At 39.9% G+C, this 16,420-nt stretch overlaps 1 protein-coding gene across 1 annotated transcript in view; it reads left to right on the plus strand.

Moving 5' to 3' along the window:
* Positions 1–16,420, plus strand: part of galnt18b (UDP-N-acetyl-alpha-D-galactosamine:polypeptide N-acetylgalactosaminyltransferase 18b) — a 106,370-nt gene that overhangs the window by 65,486 nt on the left and 24,464 nt on the right. Inside the window, exon 7 of the mRNA XM_086287803.1 lies at positions 13,169–13,354. Within this exon, the coding sequence (XP_086143929.1) occupies positions 13,169–13,354 (186 nt within the window). The remainder of the gene's footprint in view (positions 1–13,168; positions 13,355–16,420) is intronic.

A 16,420-nucleotide genomic window follows, 5' to 3' on the forward strand; every position in this document is an offset into this window, starting at 1 on the left:
TGGTGAATCATATAAGGCTTATATGATTTACTCATGAAAGTGGCCACTTTCTCATTACTTTCATATATTGTTTTAGTAAGTATCCAAAACATACAAGTTTCATTTATATAATTTTTCAAGGGATCTTATATCTGTTTTCATTCTTGTATGCTTCTCATACACGTTTCACACAAGACAGATGCAAACTTTATAAGATTTATATATATCTTTTCCATGTGTGCAGCCACATTATTAGGCACACCCACGGGTGGTCCTGGCATGTTTGGTGCCCTGGGAGAACTCTCCTGCAATCCCCAAAATGCGCTGTCATGATGTCGGGGCAGCATGGGTGCGAGCAACTTTTTTTGCCCATGCCATGATGCCGCCCCCACCACGATGCCGCCACGGGCAACCGCCCATGTGGCTACTGGGCACACCTGTAGATATGCTCAAGATTATCTGCTGAATAGGAGAGAAAGATTTAAGATGTGCTGTGGTTGTGGGTACCAGATGATGGTTTGACTATTTCACAAAGTACTGATCCTGACCCAGCGCTACGGTTTGCAGAGAATGGTCAGAAAAGGAAAATATCCAGGGAGTGGCAACAGTAATTCAAATAAGCACTTGTTAGAACAAAGGTATGCAGAAGAGCATCTCTGAATGAACAAAATGTTGAACGCTGAAGGACATGGGCTTCAGCTGCAGAAGATAACACATGCAACTGAAATCTGCAGCAAATGTGTGATGCTATCATGTCAATATGGAATGATTCCAGCAATAAGAATTAGGGCAGTTCTGGAGGCAAAAGAAGGTCTAACCCAGAACTAGCAGGGTGTATCTAATAATGTGTATGAATATACAAGCTTTGTGTCTTGTAAAACACATTCACATTCACAAAATGTTTCCCACGTGTCATTATTTTAGTCTTAATCTCAATATTTTGGGTATCAATTGCAGGTGAGTGAATCTGAAACAAAAGCCACATTCACATTAGCAGTACCTGTGAATAAATTAACAGCTCAATTTTGTGTTCAGTATTCACACTGCATAATGCTGTTTTGAAGTTCTCCACCATATAAAATTTTAAAAAGATTTAGCTCTCTGTAATCATACATGAACGAATAACAAAACATTGTAACATAATGACCGAGTCTGTAATTGTAAGACAGCGCTGATTGAGTTCCATGACCCCTGTTCTGCTGAAAATCTATTGAACCCCGATGCGTAATCTCAGACCAACAGGACAATCAATGAGCAAGTCTTTTTTCTAACAGGGGTAATGGGAACAGCATCGCAGCCGTCTTGTATAAAAATGAGAAATGTTGCAGTTTCATGGATACGATGATCCTTGTTATACGGTAATGCTATATGAGCCAGAGTTAAATCCCATAAATGGCAGTGGTTTGCAGTAAGCAGCTGGACACTTGTAACAGTAAAATAGTTTTATAGTGTACTGAGACAAATGCAGAAACGCTGTTTTAAGCGGAGCCATATTAACAGAATTAACTTCAATGACTCCCAACAAATACCAGTCTGTTCACATAACTCAGACCGGCTTCTCTACTTTGGCCTGCCCATTCAAAGTCATTTCAGTAGGAGTAACATTATAAGACCATACTACTCTCACTGGGTTTTAATTTTTATACTGAAATTGTTATTAGTGTTTCACATCATTCATAAGCCATCTTTCCACTTACCAAAAAACATTGCTGGTTTCCTTTTTCCTAAGAAAAATATTAGATGTAAGTATAACCACTCTTAGCTACGTTTGCTCTAGGAGCTTCACTTTGTTCTCGGCTTTTGGCATTACAACAGCTATATCACTGTGAAGATAAATGTGGTTGATTATTATGTTAAAACCTTCACCCAGTGCACCAAAATGTCTGTGTAAAATTTTGAGTGAGAAGAAAACTACTTGGATTTAAAGAAAAAAAGACTAGAAGGATTCGGTATCGACTCTATACAGAAGAACTGTGCTCATCAGGGTTCAGACTGCAGGCTTTTATTTTGTAAAAGCACCTCTGAGTGGTGGGAATTTCCCAGTGCAAACACACCAGGAGATACTCATAATACAGACTGTTGAATTAAATTCTTTCTAGTGTTGTTTCTGGAGGTAAAATAAGTCTACAGCAACATTTTAAAGAAAAACACTGTTTTCTTCTGTGAGGACTTAGACAAAGAGATTTAAAGTACTGTGAAAAAGTCTTGAGTCATCCCTTATTCCTCTCAGTTTTGCTTCCAAGGACCTTTTAAGGTAATTTTTATAGAGTGGTCTTGAGCAATAGTTCGTCAAGCTTTCTGAAGGTCTTTCGGGGATTTTTCTTTTTAGACATTGGCCTTGGTTTTCCCTCATTTTCCACCCAGTCCTTCTACTTTTTTAGAGTAATGCTGTATTCGTGTTTGATTCTTTCCGTATTTTTGGTTTGTTTGGTTGGTCATGAAGCCACTAAACAATGACTATGATTTAATTAAGAATTTAAAGAAGACACTTGATTTAACAGATGAACCAGTGTAGTGTCTACCTATATAATTTTTAATCGCATCCTTAGGCACTTGTTACCATCAGCCTGTTGCAAAATATCCTAATATTTTCCCATTTCTTTAGGTTGCCAATGCCAAATAAAGCAGTCTGACAGGAATAAAATAGTATTTTTGCACCAGCAACATGATTGCTCTAAACTGAAAACTTGGTATATCTCAGAATTGTGTGGCGTATGTCCTTAAAGACCAAAGAACATGTTTCCTAAAAATAAAACCTGCAGCAGTTGAATAGTATCTGAAGGTTCTGAACCTAAGAACTAGAAAAAAAATCCAGCAAGAAAACAGACAAGACCCGACTAATACATCTGACCCTTTGGTTGATCTACTGCTCATCAGAAATGTTCTCAGTGGTGGCTCTCAATAAGCCATTCTTAAGTAAAGGAAACATCCGTCCATCCATCCATTTTCTGCCGCTTATCCGGGGCCGGGTCGTGGGGGCAGCAGCCCAAGCAGAGAAGCCCAGACCTCCCTCTCCCCAGCCACCTCCTCCACCTTGTCCGTGGGAAAATCAAGGCGTTCCAAGTCCAACCGAGAGATATAATCTCTTCAGCGTGTCCCGGGTCTGCCCCGGGGCCTCTTCCCTCTGGGACATGCCTAGAAAATCTCACCCAGGAGGCATCCTTGTCAGATGCCCGAGCCACCTCAACTGACTCCTTTCGATGTGGAGGAGCAGCTGCTCTACTCTGAGCCCCTCCCGAATGGCCAAACTTCTCACCCTATCTCTAAGGGAGAGGCCAGCCACCCTTCGGAGGAGGCCCATTTTCGCAGCTTGTATTAGCGATCTCATTCTTTCGATCACTACCTACAGCTCGTGACCATAGGTGACGGTAGGGGCGTAGATCGACCGGTAAATCGAGAGCTTCACTTTTACACTCAGCTATCTCTTCACCACAACAGACAGCATCCGCATCACTGTGGCCACAGCACCAATCCGTCTGTTAATCTCCCTTCTGTAACATAAAACAGGATTTTTTCATTAATAATTCAAGGCTAAGAATCTTCACATGCTGCCTGTATGAATTACTTCATCCCTGTCTCCTAAGAAGTTGCATTTATATGCATTTATTCCTTATTAGCTTTTTGAGGGGGTTTTTTCAAGAGTAACATTCAGACCTGAGTTAGGGTCAAAAAAAGAAAAAAAAATCCTGAGTAGACAACATGATGGATGCACATTTAAAGTTGGCATGTTTGTAGTCTGCAAATGAAAAAATAAAAAATGTAGGTTTACCTTTAAAATATCACTATTTCTCTTAGGTAGACTTGTGCAAAGTTTTTCCAATGTGCTTGGCAATAAGTTGTTCTGAGCATCTTGGGGATCTTGCCACAGTTCTCCAGTGGATTTAGACTGTCTCCATGTCTTTGGTCTCTTAGTGTAATCCCAGAAGGACCCGTACCGTCTGCTGCAGGACAGTTCTTTATATTTCCCACTGTGCTTAAAACATCTATAGAGCAGTGTAGATAATATTATTTTTCTAGCCATTGTCAAGTCAATAACATGTTTAATAAGTCGATCAGATGTCCTTAAAAATGTCAGAAAACATTTTAGAAATATTACAGTATAACAATGAAAGTAAGATTTGCTTGTTTGGCATAATAAAAACTAAAATATTTAGGTTCTACGCTTTCTAGAATATATCAAACAGTGCTCTTATGAAGTGCAGGATTCTAGGTCTCTATAAGACACTAAAAATTTAATAAAAAGTCTATTTCTCCAGCTTTAGCTAACTGACAATATTCAGGCATGGGATTCATGCAGGCATGAGTGCATGTGTATTTTGTATATTAGCCATTCTGTACTAAATATGCAAATCTCAAAGAACACTTGCTGAAGCACTAGTTCTCATAGTTTAACAATATTTTGCACGCAGTGTGCGACAGGGACTGATAGCACTGAGAATAAATCATGTGAAAGTGAAGAGTTCTCCCCACACGCTGTATGAGTGGGTTTTAAAACTTATGTTGTATTTGACTGACTGTTTATCTCTGAGCTTTAATTAATGACCACAGTGAGCAAGAGGGACCTTCACACCCTCTTCTCACTACACTAATCAAGGCTGGAAGATCCCCTAATAATTTTCTCTTCAGTGTCACCATTTATTAGGTAGAATATAGAATTTAGTTGCTCGTTTTATCGCCTACACTCTGACGGCATTAGCATATCCACGTCCATTAGTAAGTTTGCTGTAGGAGATATTCCGGGAATGGAAAAAGGTGCTGATTAATTTTACAGTTATTCAAAGGATAGCTTAATGCGACACCACCTTGTGAGGTTTTGCAGTTCTCACGACTGAGAACAGGCAGTGAAATCATTGAAGATGTACTTGTTTTGGCTACATTCTGCCTTTCTCACATAAATTAAACACCTGTTAGACTGTACAGAGTTTAAAACTCCTGAGAAACATTTATATGCATCACTACAGCTGAATGTGGATTTTGACTTTTTAATTCAACGAGCAGTGAAACTTCAGTCTAAGGTAAAATGATGGAGATGCTTCTCTTCTGAGTGATCCAAGTTAAACTCCACTGAAATTTTGGGTCAAGCCCAAATTAAAGTCTAATTTGCTTCAGATATGAGTTTTACATAATATTTAACATTTAAGCAAACCATTATTATGATTGTTTTTGAGTTTCATGTCTGTGACTTTTATTCAAATTCAAAACCAACATGAGAAACACATTAACATAATGAAGTGAGTGTCTGAACCTGGCTTAAATTAACATAATCTTTTTTTATTGTGCCATACACAAACACATAATAAGACTGATTTGGTCAATTAGAAATACTTTGCCTGGTGTGTTTAGGATTGTCTGCAAATGGTTCAGCATTTCTGCGGTAAGGACGGGGAAATGTGTTTTGCCTTTCAAACAACAAAGAGTGCAAGCTGATACACGCTCAGTGGAAACTCTACACCAATTGTCTGCACTGCTTTAACTCTGCGCTCTGGGCAAGAAAAGAGGAAGTCAAGCTTTACCTTTAAAGTAAGTCTGCGCTTTGATGTGAAGGGTTTTATTATCACAAAATACTGAGGAAATGTGAAATGAATGCAGTGGGAAATATTAGGGAGTTTATTTAAAAGCCAGTTAAGGTTTCTGGAGGGACAGGAGAGGTTGTGCAGGGAGATGAAAGCAGATACCTTCAGATACGCAGACAAGCATGAAGTGAAAAAAATAGAATTCCTAAAGTAGCATATATAAAATCACAGGACTTTATGGTGCTTCAGAAGCATCATTTCAGTCATAAGCAAGCTGTCACATCAAGGTGTTCGTGTCAGAATTACATCAGCTGTGTCCTTGTATAGGACAATTCACTCATTTGCATAAGCAAGAGTCCAATGTACACACAATTTTCCATTCACTTGCCGTTTTCTTTTAAGTGCAAATGGCTAAAATTAGCTCTAGAACTTTCCCTGCAGTATCCTGCTGAAAATCTATTCACAGATAGATATATATCATAGTTTTACATCTATTGGCATTTAAATGCATGCCAGCTTTTATTAAAGGGCATGGTATTTAATACAAAAATGCACCCTATTTCATTTGCACACCTCCAGGATGCAGCTATAGCAAGACTGATACATGAACTTGTGAACTCCAAGTCTTCCCAGCTAGAAACAAGGTATTCATAGATTGATTGATTTATAGTGTGTGTGTGATTTAAGAGCAGATTTCAGATTTATTTATTTTTTAATTATGCATAACATTAACGTAAAATGTGTTTATCTTTCAGTTAAACATGGAGTAACAAAGACTAACTATTCTGATATCCTGAGTATACTTGGAAGCAGAGAAATACTTCATGCCAAAAAAGTGCTTTGAGGTGTTTCATGTGCATCTTCATCTTTTTGCCTGTGAAAATGCTGAAATCAGTTGTTACGAACACAACTTCAAGTAGCTGCTGTTCTCAGTGAAGAAGAAAAACACAAACATTTTACATGTTGCCTTTTAAGCCTGCAGGAAGTGAATATTTGACACTCTAAAGCTGCAAACTATGTACAAACCAGAAGTTAACAAAAGTTCATGAAATGATTAAGTAGATAAGCCTGCATATATGTAATCTGATTAGGACTTTGGCTGCACCATAAAGCTTTTTGCCGGTATGCTTCATATCCTCAAAGATTTTTGCAAAGTAACCTTGTGGCTACTCTCATCAAAATCCACTTTAAACCACTGCACAATCTGTTTGGTAAGTGGCACCACTACACAGAAAAATGAATGAAGCACTTCCACTCACATTACATTTACATTAAAGGTATTTAGCTCTTGCTCTTATCCAAAGCAAATTATGATGAGGGCAGCAGTAAAATTAGCTTAGGCTCAGACTGATGGTGCCCTGGTAATAGATCTAAGCAAACACAGCTGTAATGTGAGACAGGCTCTCTGGCTGAAAAGTTCTACAAAAAGAAATTAAGAGGAAGAGCACTTAGATGGTGAGGAAGAGGATATTTAAACATGAGTATATTTGCAAGAGGATCTGGAAGGAAGGGGTTTGAGCAGGTGACGTGAGTTATTTCTTGAGGAGGTTTTAAGCTTACAAGAAAAGGCAGAGGTTGTGCAGCTCTGCCTGAGATCGTTCTATCATCAGGAGTCAGGGAGACTTGGAAGAGTGAGGACCTGACTCTTAATAACACAAAGTAGGCTCATGGACTGTAAATGGTGAAGCAGTGATTTATTTGTATCACCGTGTGGGTGAACAGTCCCGCCACCCGTAATGACAAGGCCCAATTAAGTGTCGCAATTAGGTTTATAAAACTCCTGTTTGACAGCATGGAGACTGAGAGCAGTTTCTCATCCAACATTGTGCCAACTCCTCGGAGTAAAGTGTGGTGTAAGTGTTTGCTGCAGTAGCTGCATAGCTGTGCTTTTTGCTTTGGCGACACACTGGAAAACAGAGTGTATGAATGAACATGCAAATTAGGTGGTGGGTTTGATCATTCAAGGGGAAGGGTAACCGTGTAAGGCTTTGTATTTTGAAAAGAATAACAATATAGGCATCCATAATAATGGTAGGCTCAGACTTCTGTCCTGACAGTAATGGCCTGTTTCTTGAAATGAATTTAGAAACAGGCTGCTGGAAATTAGTGGTTAACTGCACGGCTTTAACAAAAGCAAAAATTATTATTTTTTTTTTTTTCATTGTCAGAAAAGAAAGTTGACACTAAACAATGGAGAAAGCTGCTGCATAGAAGCCCTAACTGATTATGTTTTATATAAAGTCCTAGCAGAGTTGTTTAAGCTGTAAAATTGGTGCAATATTGAAACTGCCACCAAAGTAATATGTTATCCAGTGATATCTTAACTTTTACCAGCCGACCAGTCCACAATTTGAGCTCAGGCCAAAGTAACTAACAACTGTTTGTTGAATTTCAATTAATTGTATTAAAGATATCTCCACAGATATCACTGAGCTCCATATCATGACATTCAAACATTCATAACAATAATGGTAAACACTTCCGTTTGTTGTTTATTTGTAAACAAATATATCCAAAAACAAATATTAGTATAGTCAGACTCTGCTGACCTTTGGGTTACAGCCTAATTTGGAAACGTTAACATGCTGGCCTGCTAAGATTGTTAATGATTTTCAGCATTTTTATCATCGTTGGCATTTGCTTGGTCACAGATGCAAACTGTGCGTTTACTGCCTTTTGTTGTTGTAGATAGATAAACTCTACAAATATATCACTTTTGTAAGTCGTTGCTATCCAATATAATATTTAACGCTAGTTTATTAATTCTATAACTTGGTTATTTTAGCTGTTATTAAGTATATCTGACACATTAGAGCTTTCAGGGACCTAAAATCCACCTATTTGCTCAGCTCAAGACATAATAAAAGGATTTAAAATTCTGGGCCCTGTGCTTCGTACGTCGCTTACTACATCCAAGATCAAATGAAACATCCAAGACCAAATCATCGCGCTAACTCTGAGCTCGCTATTCCGGTTCCCCGAACACACCTGTTGTTGACGATTAGTATAGCTGGATGAAGTAATGTGAGATCACTGGGTGGCCCAACAGGGGCTACGCATCGATAGTAGAAACATTGATCGGCAACCCTTTGATTGGTCGGCGAAAATGTCGAAGGAGCGCGCTCGGTATTTTTCGGCAGCAGAGCAAGAACTCTTGAGTGAGGGATTTCAGGAGTTTCAGAGTTTAATTAAAACGCAAGGGAACACTGCAAAGGCTGCAAAAGCAAGGAGAGAGGGCTGGCAGGAAGTTGCTGACAAATCAAACTCGTAAGTAATTCAATAATAACAATAATAATGGAGTGGATTTATATAGCGCTTTTCAAGGCACCCAAAGCGCTTTACAATGCCACTATTCAGTCACTCTCACATTCACACACTGGTGGAGGCAGCTACGGTTGTAGCCACAGCTGCCCTGGGGCAGACTGACAGAAGCCAGGCTGCCATATTGCGCCATCGGCCCCTCTGGCCAACACCAGTAGGCGGTAGGGTAGATTTATCATATCACACCATATTATCCAATATTATATTACATTATATTATATTATAATATGTTATATTATATCCCCTTTCACATTAGAGCCACAACAGGACCCACTAGAACATGGGAACAAGTAAAAGTGAAATATAAGAATATTCTACAGCATGGTAATATTTATCACTTATATTGCTTGTCGTCTCTTGGAAAGAGACCCTGGAATACTCTGTTTGTTTGTTCATAACAGCAACCAAGAAAAGGGCAGAGCAAAAAAAAAGACAGGTGGTGGTCCTGCACCCCCTCGTCAACAAGTTGGTTAAGTGAATAATACCCTCACGGGAAAATCGATATCTCTCTATGAGCACACTGTCGCGCTGAGCTAAAGGATCCTGTCTGTCCCGCAATATACGCTGAATTCTGAGGACTCTCCTTATCAATCTTGCACCTTCCGCAATGGGTTGCTCGCGTAAACGGACAGGATATGACTGCGACAGACTTCCCAAATCCACCTTCGCTTTTATAGCCGTGGTCTCTCATCTTGATTACACGAAGTAATTTACAATTACTACTCTGAAATATGAATTACATCTGTAATAATCACATACATGTAATAGAATGTTAATAGTACATTTCCCTTTTTTAGGGAATGACCTGTATGTATCTGTGTGAAATCAATAAAAGGATCAAGTGCTGCATTATCTTTAGTTACATTGATGTTATTTATTTATGGTACAACAGTGGTGGAATATCGCTGTTGCTTTCGTATGAATGACGCGGACATACCTGCGTGGCCGCGATCTAATCCTGTTTACATAAAGTAAACCTGCTCCCCAGCAGGTTTACGCTTACGGCTCTGTTGCTATGACAGCAAGTCCCGGATGGGCTTCGGGGAACCGAACGATCCAGGATCACGCGAAATCGTCAACAATCTCATCCAGCTAACTCACTTAGCGCGGTACGAAGAACAGGCCCCTGGTCAGTTTCTTTGTTTGTTTGTTTGTTTGTTTGTTTTTGTATTAGTGTGCTAATCTGTTTGCATATGTGCACTTGACTGAATTTTAAGCTTTGAAAGAAAAAGTTATGCCACTGATCTGCTTTTGAAAACTGCATGAATGAGAATATTAGTCTTTAATCTGGTGTTTTAGTTTTCTTCTGGGACACAGAAGAATTGAGCAACAGCTGCTACAACTGAGCAGTTTCTTTTCAGGCGTTAACAACCACATGAACCAGTGACTTGGTATTACTTGTGGAAATCTGCTAAACCTGATCTGCACCTTAAAATACACAATAAATAAACTAAGGTGATCCTCAGGGGGTTTTGTGGCCTGAACTTTTAAATAGGTGTGTGATCAGCTGCTTTCCAGCTGCTTTCACCAAGGAACCATTAAATTCATTATCATGTACATAATCGTCACCTCATTACCAACCATGAATTTGAATTCCTTGTTTTGAATTTGATTTCTTTTTTAAGAGAAAATAAAGAACAACACTGACAAGTAAATGCATGACCAGATTTGCTTGACGATTTAACTCATCTGCAGAAATTGTGTCAATTTTACCCCAATTGTATCCAGAGTGTATGCCACAGCTTATGTTTGTTCTCTGTGCTGGATGATGCTTATTTGCAGCAAATGCTTTTTGTGTTTTCTTCGGGTTGATGAAAATGATGAAAATAACAGGAAGGATGTCAGCTGTGCTATTTGGTCCTCACATAAGAGCACAGTGTGATCATTTAAAGCTTATTCACACTGAAGCATTGGGTGTTCTGAGATAATGCTGAGTTCAACACATTTAAGTGATTTCTTAGCATCCTCCACAGGCTCTGTTAGTGACATCTCCTGTGACAAACCCACACAAATGTGAGCATGTACGCAGAAGAACACATCTTCATTGCTTTGTTGAAGTCTTTGGATGATTTGAGAGGCCATTCACATTCTTCAGATAGCAATCAGCAGAACTGTACAGCCCAATTTATTTTCTAATTCATATCCTTCCAAGATTGAAGTCTCATTTCATTCCACTCAAAGTTTCTTTTTTCTTACTCTGAAATTCATAATCTTTTTGATGTACTAATGCACTAATTAAATAAAAATTGAAATTGTTCATATTTCTGATTGGGTTGTTGAAGAATATGGGGAAATTGTAAATGTTAATATAAATCAAGTGTGTTTTATAATAACCGCAGTCACCAAACCAACCATTTTACGTGTCATTTCATGTCGATTAAAAAGTTTTTCCCAAAACAGAAATCCATTAAGAAGTGTTTGTCATTATACAAATGTATTGTATTTAGCAAAACTTCCCTTCAGTCAGCATTCTGAGTTCATTAACAGTCTCCATTTTCTTGGATGGGATTATTACAGTTGGGAAAAGTTTTTAGAAAGTCCTGCAACAGGGCATTGAGTCTCCCAGAGGTCTTCATTATATGAGGACTTAGTGCCACTAGCTTTTAGAGTCAAAGAGTCAAGCTTTTCCTCCTGGGCACTAGGACTATCCACATTCTCCACCACGGGCACTCCCTCTTCACAGTCAAGGATACAGTAGGCAGCAGAAATAATGAAGGCCCTGTGCTTGTTAGCCACTACGTGCTTTATGCAGTCTCGATGTCATCATGGCCCGCTGCACTGACTGTGAAGTTTCCAAAACTGTTCTTGCACTTGAGTAACAGTCTGACTTTTCAGGTATGATGTAAACATCAGAAGAGAGCTAAGAAGGAAATTCCCTTTTCTTTGTAAAACAGAGTCAGCAATGTGCTCAAAATGTTCCTCAGAGATTCTTGACATGATAGCATCAAACAGTTGCTGGATGGGTGGAACAATGCTCAGTTGGTACCGAGGGGCTCAAAGTGTACCAAGAAAGCATCCACCACGCCGTGAAACCACCAGCAGTCATAACTACTGATACAAAGCAGGATGGATCCATAATTTCTTGTTGCTCAGAACAAATTCTGACTCTGCCATCATCATGTCGCATCAGAAATTGAGATTCATCACCCGAAACAACGTTAATCTAGTCTGTATGAAATGGCCTGTATGGCCTGTGTTTTTGTATAGTGCTTTACTAGTCCCTAAGGACCCCAAAGCGCTTTACACAACATTCAGTCATCCACCCATTCACACACACATTCACACACTGGTGATGGTAAGCTACATTGTAGCCACAGCCGCCCTGGGGCGCACTGACAGAGGCGAGGCTGCCCAACACTGGCGCCACCGGGCCCTCTGACCACCACCAGTAGGCAAAGGGTGAAGTGTCTTGCCCTAGGGCATTGAGTCTCCCAGAGGTCTTCATTATATGAGGACACAACGACCGAGACTGTCGGAGCCGGGGCTCAAACCGGCAACCTTCCGATTACAAGACGAACTGCCAACTCTTGAGCCACGAACGCCCCTGGTGAACTGGTGTGGTCTTCTGCAGCAGACATGATTTTCTGCCTAATGAGTTTTTGTTAGAGTTATTGTTGGCTTCCTACCAGCTTAAAGCAGTGTGGCCATTCTCCTCGAATCTCTGGCATCAGCAAGGCATCTGCACTCAGAGAACTGCTGCTTTCTGTAATTTTCTCTATGAACCCTAGAGATGGTCGTGTGTGAGAAATTTTAATGGATCAACAGTTTCTGAAATACTCAGTCCAGCGTATCTGGCTCCAACAACGATGCCATGTTCAAAGTTCCTCAAATTAACTTTCTTCCCCATTCTGATGCCCACTTTGAACTTCAGCAGATTGTGTCGACCATGTCTACATGCCTAAATACATTAAGCTGCTGGGTTGTCATTGGCTGATTATACTGGCATTTTTAATGAGATAAGGTGGCCTGTGAGTGTAAAAAAAACAACAGAAAATGGGTCACAGGTCTTTGCAGAAAAAAAAGTTTCCTGTATATTGCCAGTTCTGGCAGCACAGTACAGCTTATTGAAACTCGTCCCTTTCTAAAGTATCCTTTAGACACTTTCAGTGCTCCATAGAGGGCCTGCTTGCTAGCATGAGCATCAGGTACAAGGCCCTAGAGTGTGTAACAGCAACATCTGTGCAGCCTGTGGTGCAGCTGTGTTTTCTTAAAGTCTTCTGGGGTATCTGTCTGTTTTGTGACTTAATTGAATATTTCAAGATAAACTTTTAAACAGCACAACAATAGCTTGGGTTGTTATTGTGAAAAAACTAACAGAACTTTCTTTTCTTTGTATTTGGAATACTTAAATCCAGGTGTGGCAGTGTGGAGGCAGCATCGAAGTCCTGCCTTGTGCTCGCATCGCCCACATAGAGCGTGCTCATAAACCCTACACTGAGGACCTGACATCGCACGTACGTCGAAACGCCCTCAGAGTTGCAGAAGTTTGGATGGATGAGTTTAAAAGCCACGTCTACATGGCCTGGAATATTCCACTGGAGGTCAGTGACCATGTTAATGACAACAAGCACAAGTCACACATGGATTTGAGGGTGGGGAATGTCAGCTTACACCTTGTCAGTAGTGCAATGTGCAATGAAAAAAGTTAATCCCTTGGAAATTGTTGTGATTTTTTTTACACGATTGGACTGCTGATACTTTAGATGTGTGCAGACAAGGAAAATAAACAGCTCTTCTTTAGTGGCATTCATTCACTATTCAGAAAGAGTCTTCAAAGAATGATGGTTCCTTTCCAAAACCCTAAAAATAACATCAAAACAAGAACTTCATAATTTCTCACAGCATGATTGACTGTTTTCCTTTTGTGACATAATCCAAAGGGAGTATTTATAAAGTCAGATGTGCAAACCCACAAATAAGCGATCATATCAGAGAAAAGCACCATAAATTTCAGGATGATCAGGCTGAGTCCAGTCTTCAGCTACCTAATCTAAATGTTGAGGGTTGAGTGTCATCTGTTATCAGCTGCTCTCCTCCCATCACAGATGCTTAGTTGAACGAGGCCCCTGACACCTCCTGAAGGCTCAAATGAAATGATGTTCTTGTGACTTACAGACTGGCCTGAATTAAATACGTGCCACTGAATAAATAAATGCTTAATATGATTCAAGAAAATGGTTTAAATGAGGACATTAGCATTTAGAAAATCCATTGTAAAGGCTGACAATAATAATTTAAAAGATTAATTAAAGAAAGTAACTGGATTATAGTGTGACTTGGGAGTGAAATAATGAATAATACAGAAAGAACAAAATTAAATGCAAAGACAGGCGCTGTACGTCATTTATTCAATATGTTGGAGCAGAAATGCCGCTGATTTACTCTTTTCAGTCTTTTCATTTGAGGCATTTGAGGCTATACTCACATATACTTACGTAATATTTTCAGCGTGTTTTCACAGTTGTATTAGTGTCAAATTTCAAGGATTTCATAAAAAAAAAAGATTTTTATTTGATCTTGGATTTGGTCAATCAAAATAAATATGCACGCTGTGTCATCTTATGTTAAATGTAGCATCCCTCAAAGGCAAAGTCAAATGTTTGTTCACTGAATCTTTTTTCTTGTCCTGAATAATCTGTTTGAATATGTAAATCCATGTTATGAATAGATGAACATCTGCAGGCAATTCATTCAGTCAATAATGAGGCGTTTAACAGAGCCTGTACTCAAGAAGCATGAAATTTTGCCCCAGCTTTAGCCCCATGAATTAACCACACAGTGAAATCATCAGTGTTAATTTACCTCTGAGAGCCTCAAAATGAGCATAGTGCTCATCCGAAGTTTGCATCCATCTGAGTTCACTTTTGGGGGAATTATGTTAAAATGCTCTTCATAGACTACAGCTCTGCATTTAACACCATAATTCCCTCCACACTCACCACCAAGCTGGAGCATCTGGGACTCAGCTCATCTATGTGTCAGTGGATCTCCAACTTCCTAACTGGCAGACCACAGGCAGTAAGGATGGGCGGACATGTCTCAGCCTCCACCACTCTCAGCACTGGAGCCCCCCAGGGGTGTGTTCTGAGCCCCCTGCTGTACTCTTTGTACACATATGACTGTGTGGCCACTACCAGCTCCACCACCATCATCAAGTTTGCTGACGACACCGTCGTGGTGGGCCTGATCTCTGATAACAACGAGACGGCCTACCTGAAGGAGATTAGGAATCTGGAGAACTGGTGCCAGAGGAACAACCTCCTTCTAAATGTCAGTAAGACAAAGGAGCTGATAGTGGACTTCAGCACTAAGCAGGAGAGGAACTACCAGACCCCCGTCATCAACGAGTGCCCAGTGGAGAGAGTGGACAGCTTCAAATACCTCGGAGTTCACATCACGCAGGACCTGTCATGGTCCTGTCACATCAACACCGTGGTGAAAAAGGCCCGACAGCGTCTCTACCACCTCAGACGCTTGAGAGACTTCCAACTGCCCTCCAAGGTGCTCAGGAACTTTTACTCGTGCACCATAGAGAGCATCCTGGTGGGAAACATCTTAACCTGGTTCGGGAACAGCACCATGCAGGACAGACGAGCTCTACAGAGGGTTGTGCGGTCAGCTGAGCGCACCATCCGCTCCGAGCTCCCTGACCTGCACTCAATCTACAGTAGGCGGTGCTGGACCAAGGCCAGGAAGATCGTGAAGGACCTCAGCCATCCCAACAACAGACTGTTCTCTCTGCTGAGGTCAGGAAAGCGATTCCGCTCCCTGAAGACCAACACAGAGAGACTGAGGAGGAGCTTCTTCCCGCAGGCGATACGGTCTCTCAATCACACCACCACACAGTACTGACCCACACATATGGTTCTTACACACACACTGGACTTTCTGGACTTTGGTTTTGCACAACACTGGTCACTATATTCTTCATTTCCGGTTAATACTTGTACAGCTGCTGTTATTGTGTATATATTTATTTATATTTAGATTTCTTCATACATTCTTATATAGTTCTATATTGTGTATTGTGTATTTTGTTGTACAGTTATTTTATTTTCAACTTTAATTTATATATTTATCTTTATCTTATTCTTCCCAGTTAAATTTACCCTTCATTCTAATTTGTGTTGTACAGTTATTTCATTTTTAACCTTAATTTATATTTTATTCCTTTCTAGTTAAATTTACCCTTTTTAATTTTTCATATTTATTTCCTATCTTATTCATAGCCTTTTCCTTTTTTGTTTTCTTTAGGTCACGAGCAGTTGTCCAAGCATTTCACTACATATCGTACTGTGTATGACTGTGTACGTGACAAATAAAATTTGAATTTGAATTTGATTTGATTTGAATTTGAATTTTGTGGATGTTTTTGAACCACGGAGAGCCACATCAGCAATATTTGCATCCTCTTCATCTTAATTGAGAGAGGCGTTGGTGGTGCTAGAGGCAATGCATAGGACAACATGCAGCAGATGATAACTGTGAGTGGTGGAAGAAGTTTCCAAACCCTGGACTTAAGTAAACTAGAGGTGACACATAAAAAAAACAACTCAATCTTAAATCCAAGAAATTCACATAAACAACTGAAATGAAAGCTGTACTTT

This window comes from Aulonocara sp. 'chitande type north' Nkhata Bay, linkage group LG1 (assembly GCF_057382095.1).
Source record: "Aulonocara sp. 'chitande type north' Nkhata Bay isolate Kocher_YH1m ecotype deep benthic linkage group LG1, A_spYH_male_GT1.1, whole genome shotgun sequence".
In the NCBI taxonomy this organism is placed as follows: domain Eukaryota; kingdom Metazoa; phylum Chordata; class Actinopteri; order Cichliformes; family Cichlidae; genus Aulonocara; species Aulonocara sp. 'chitande type north' Nkhata Bay.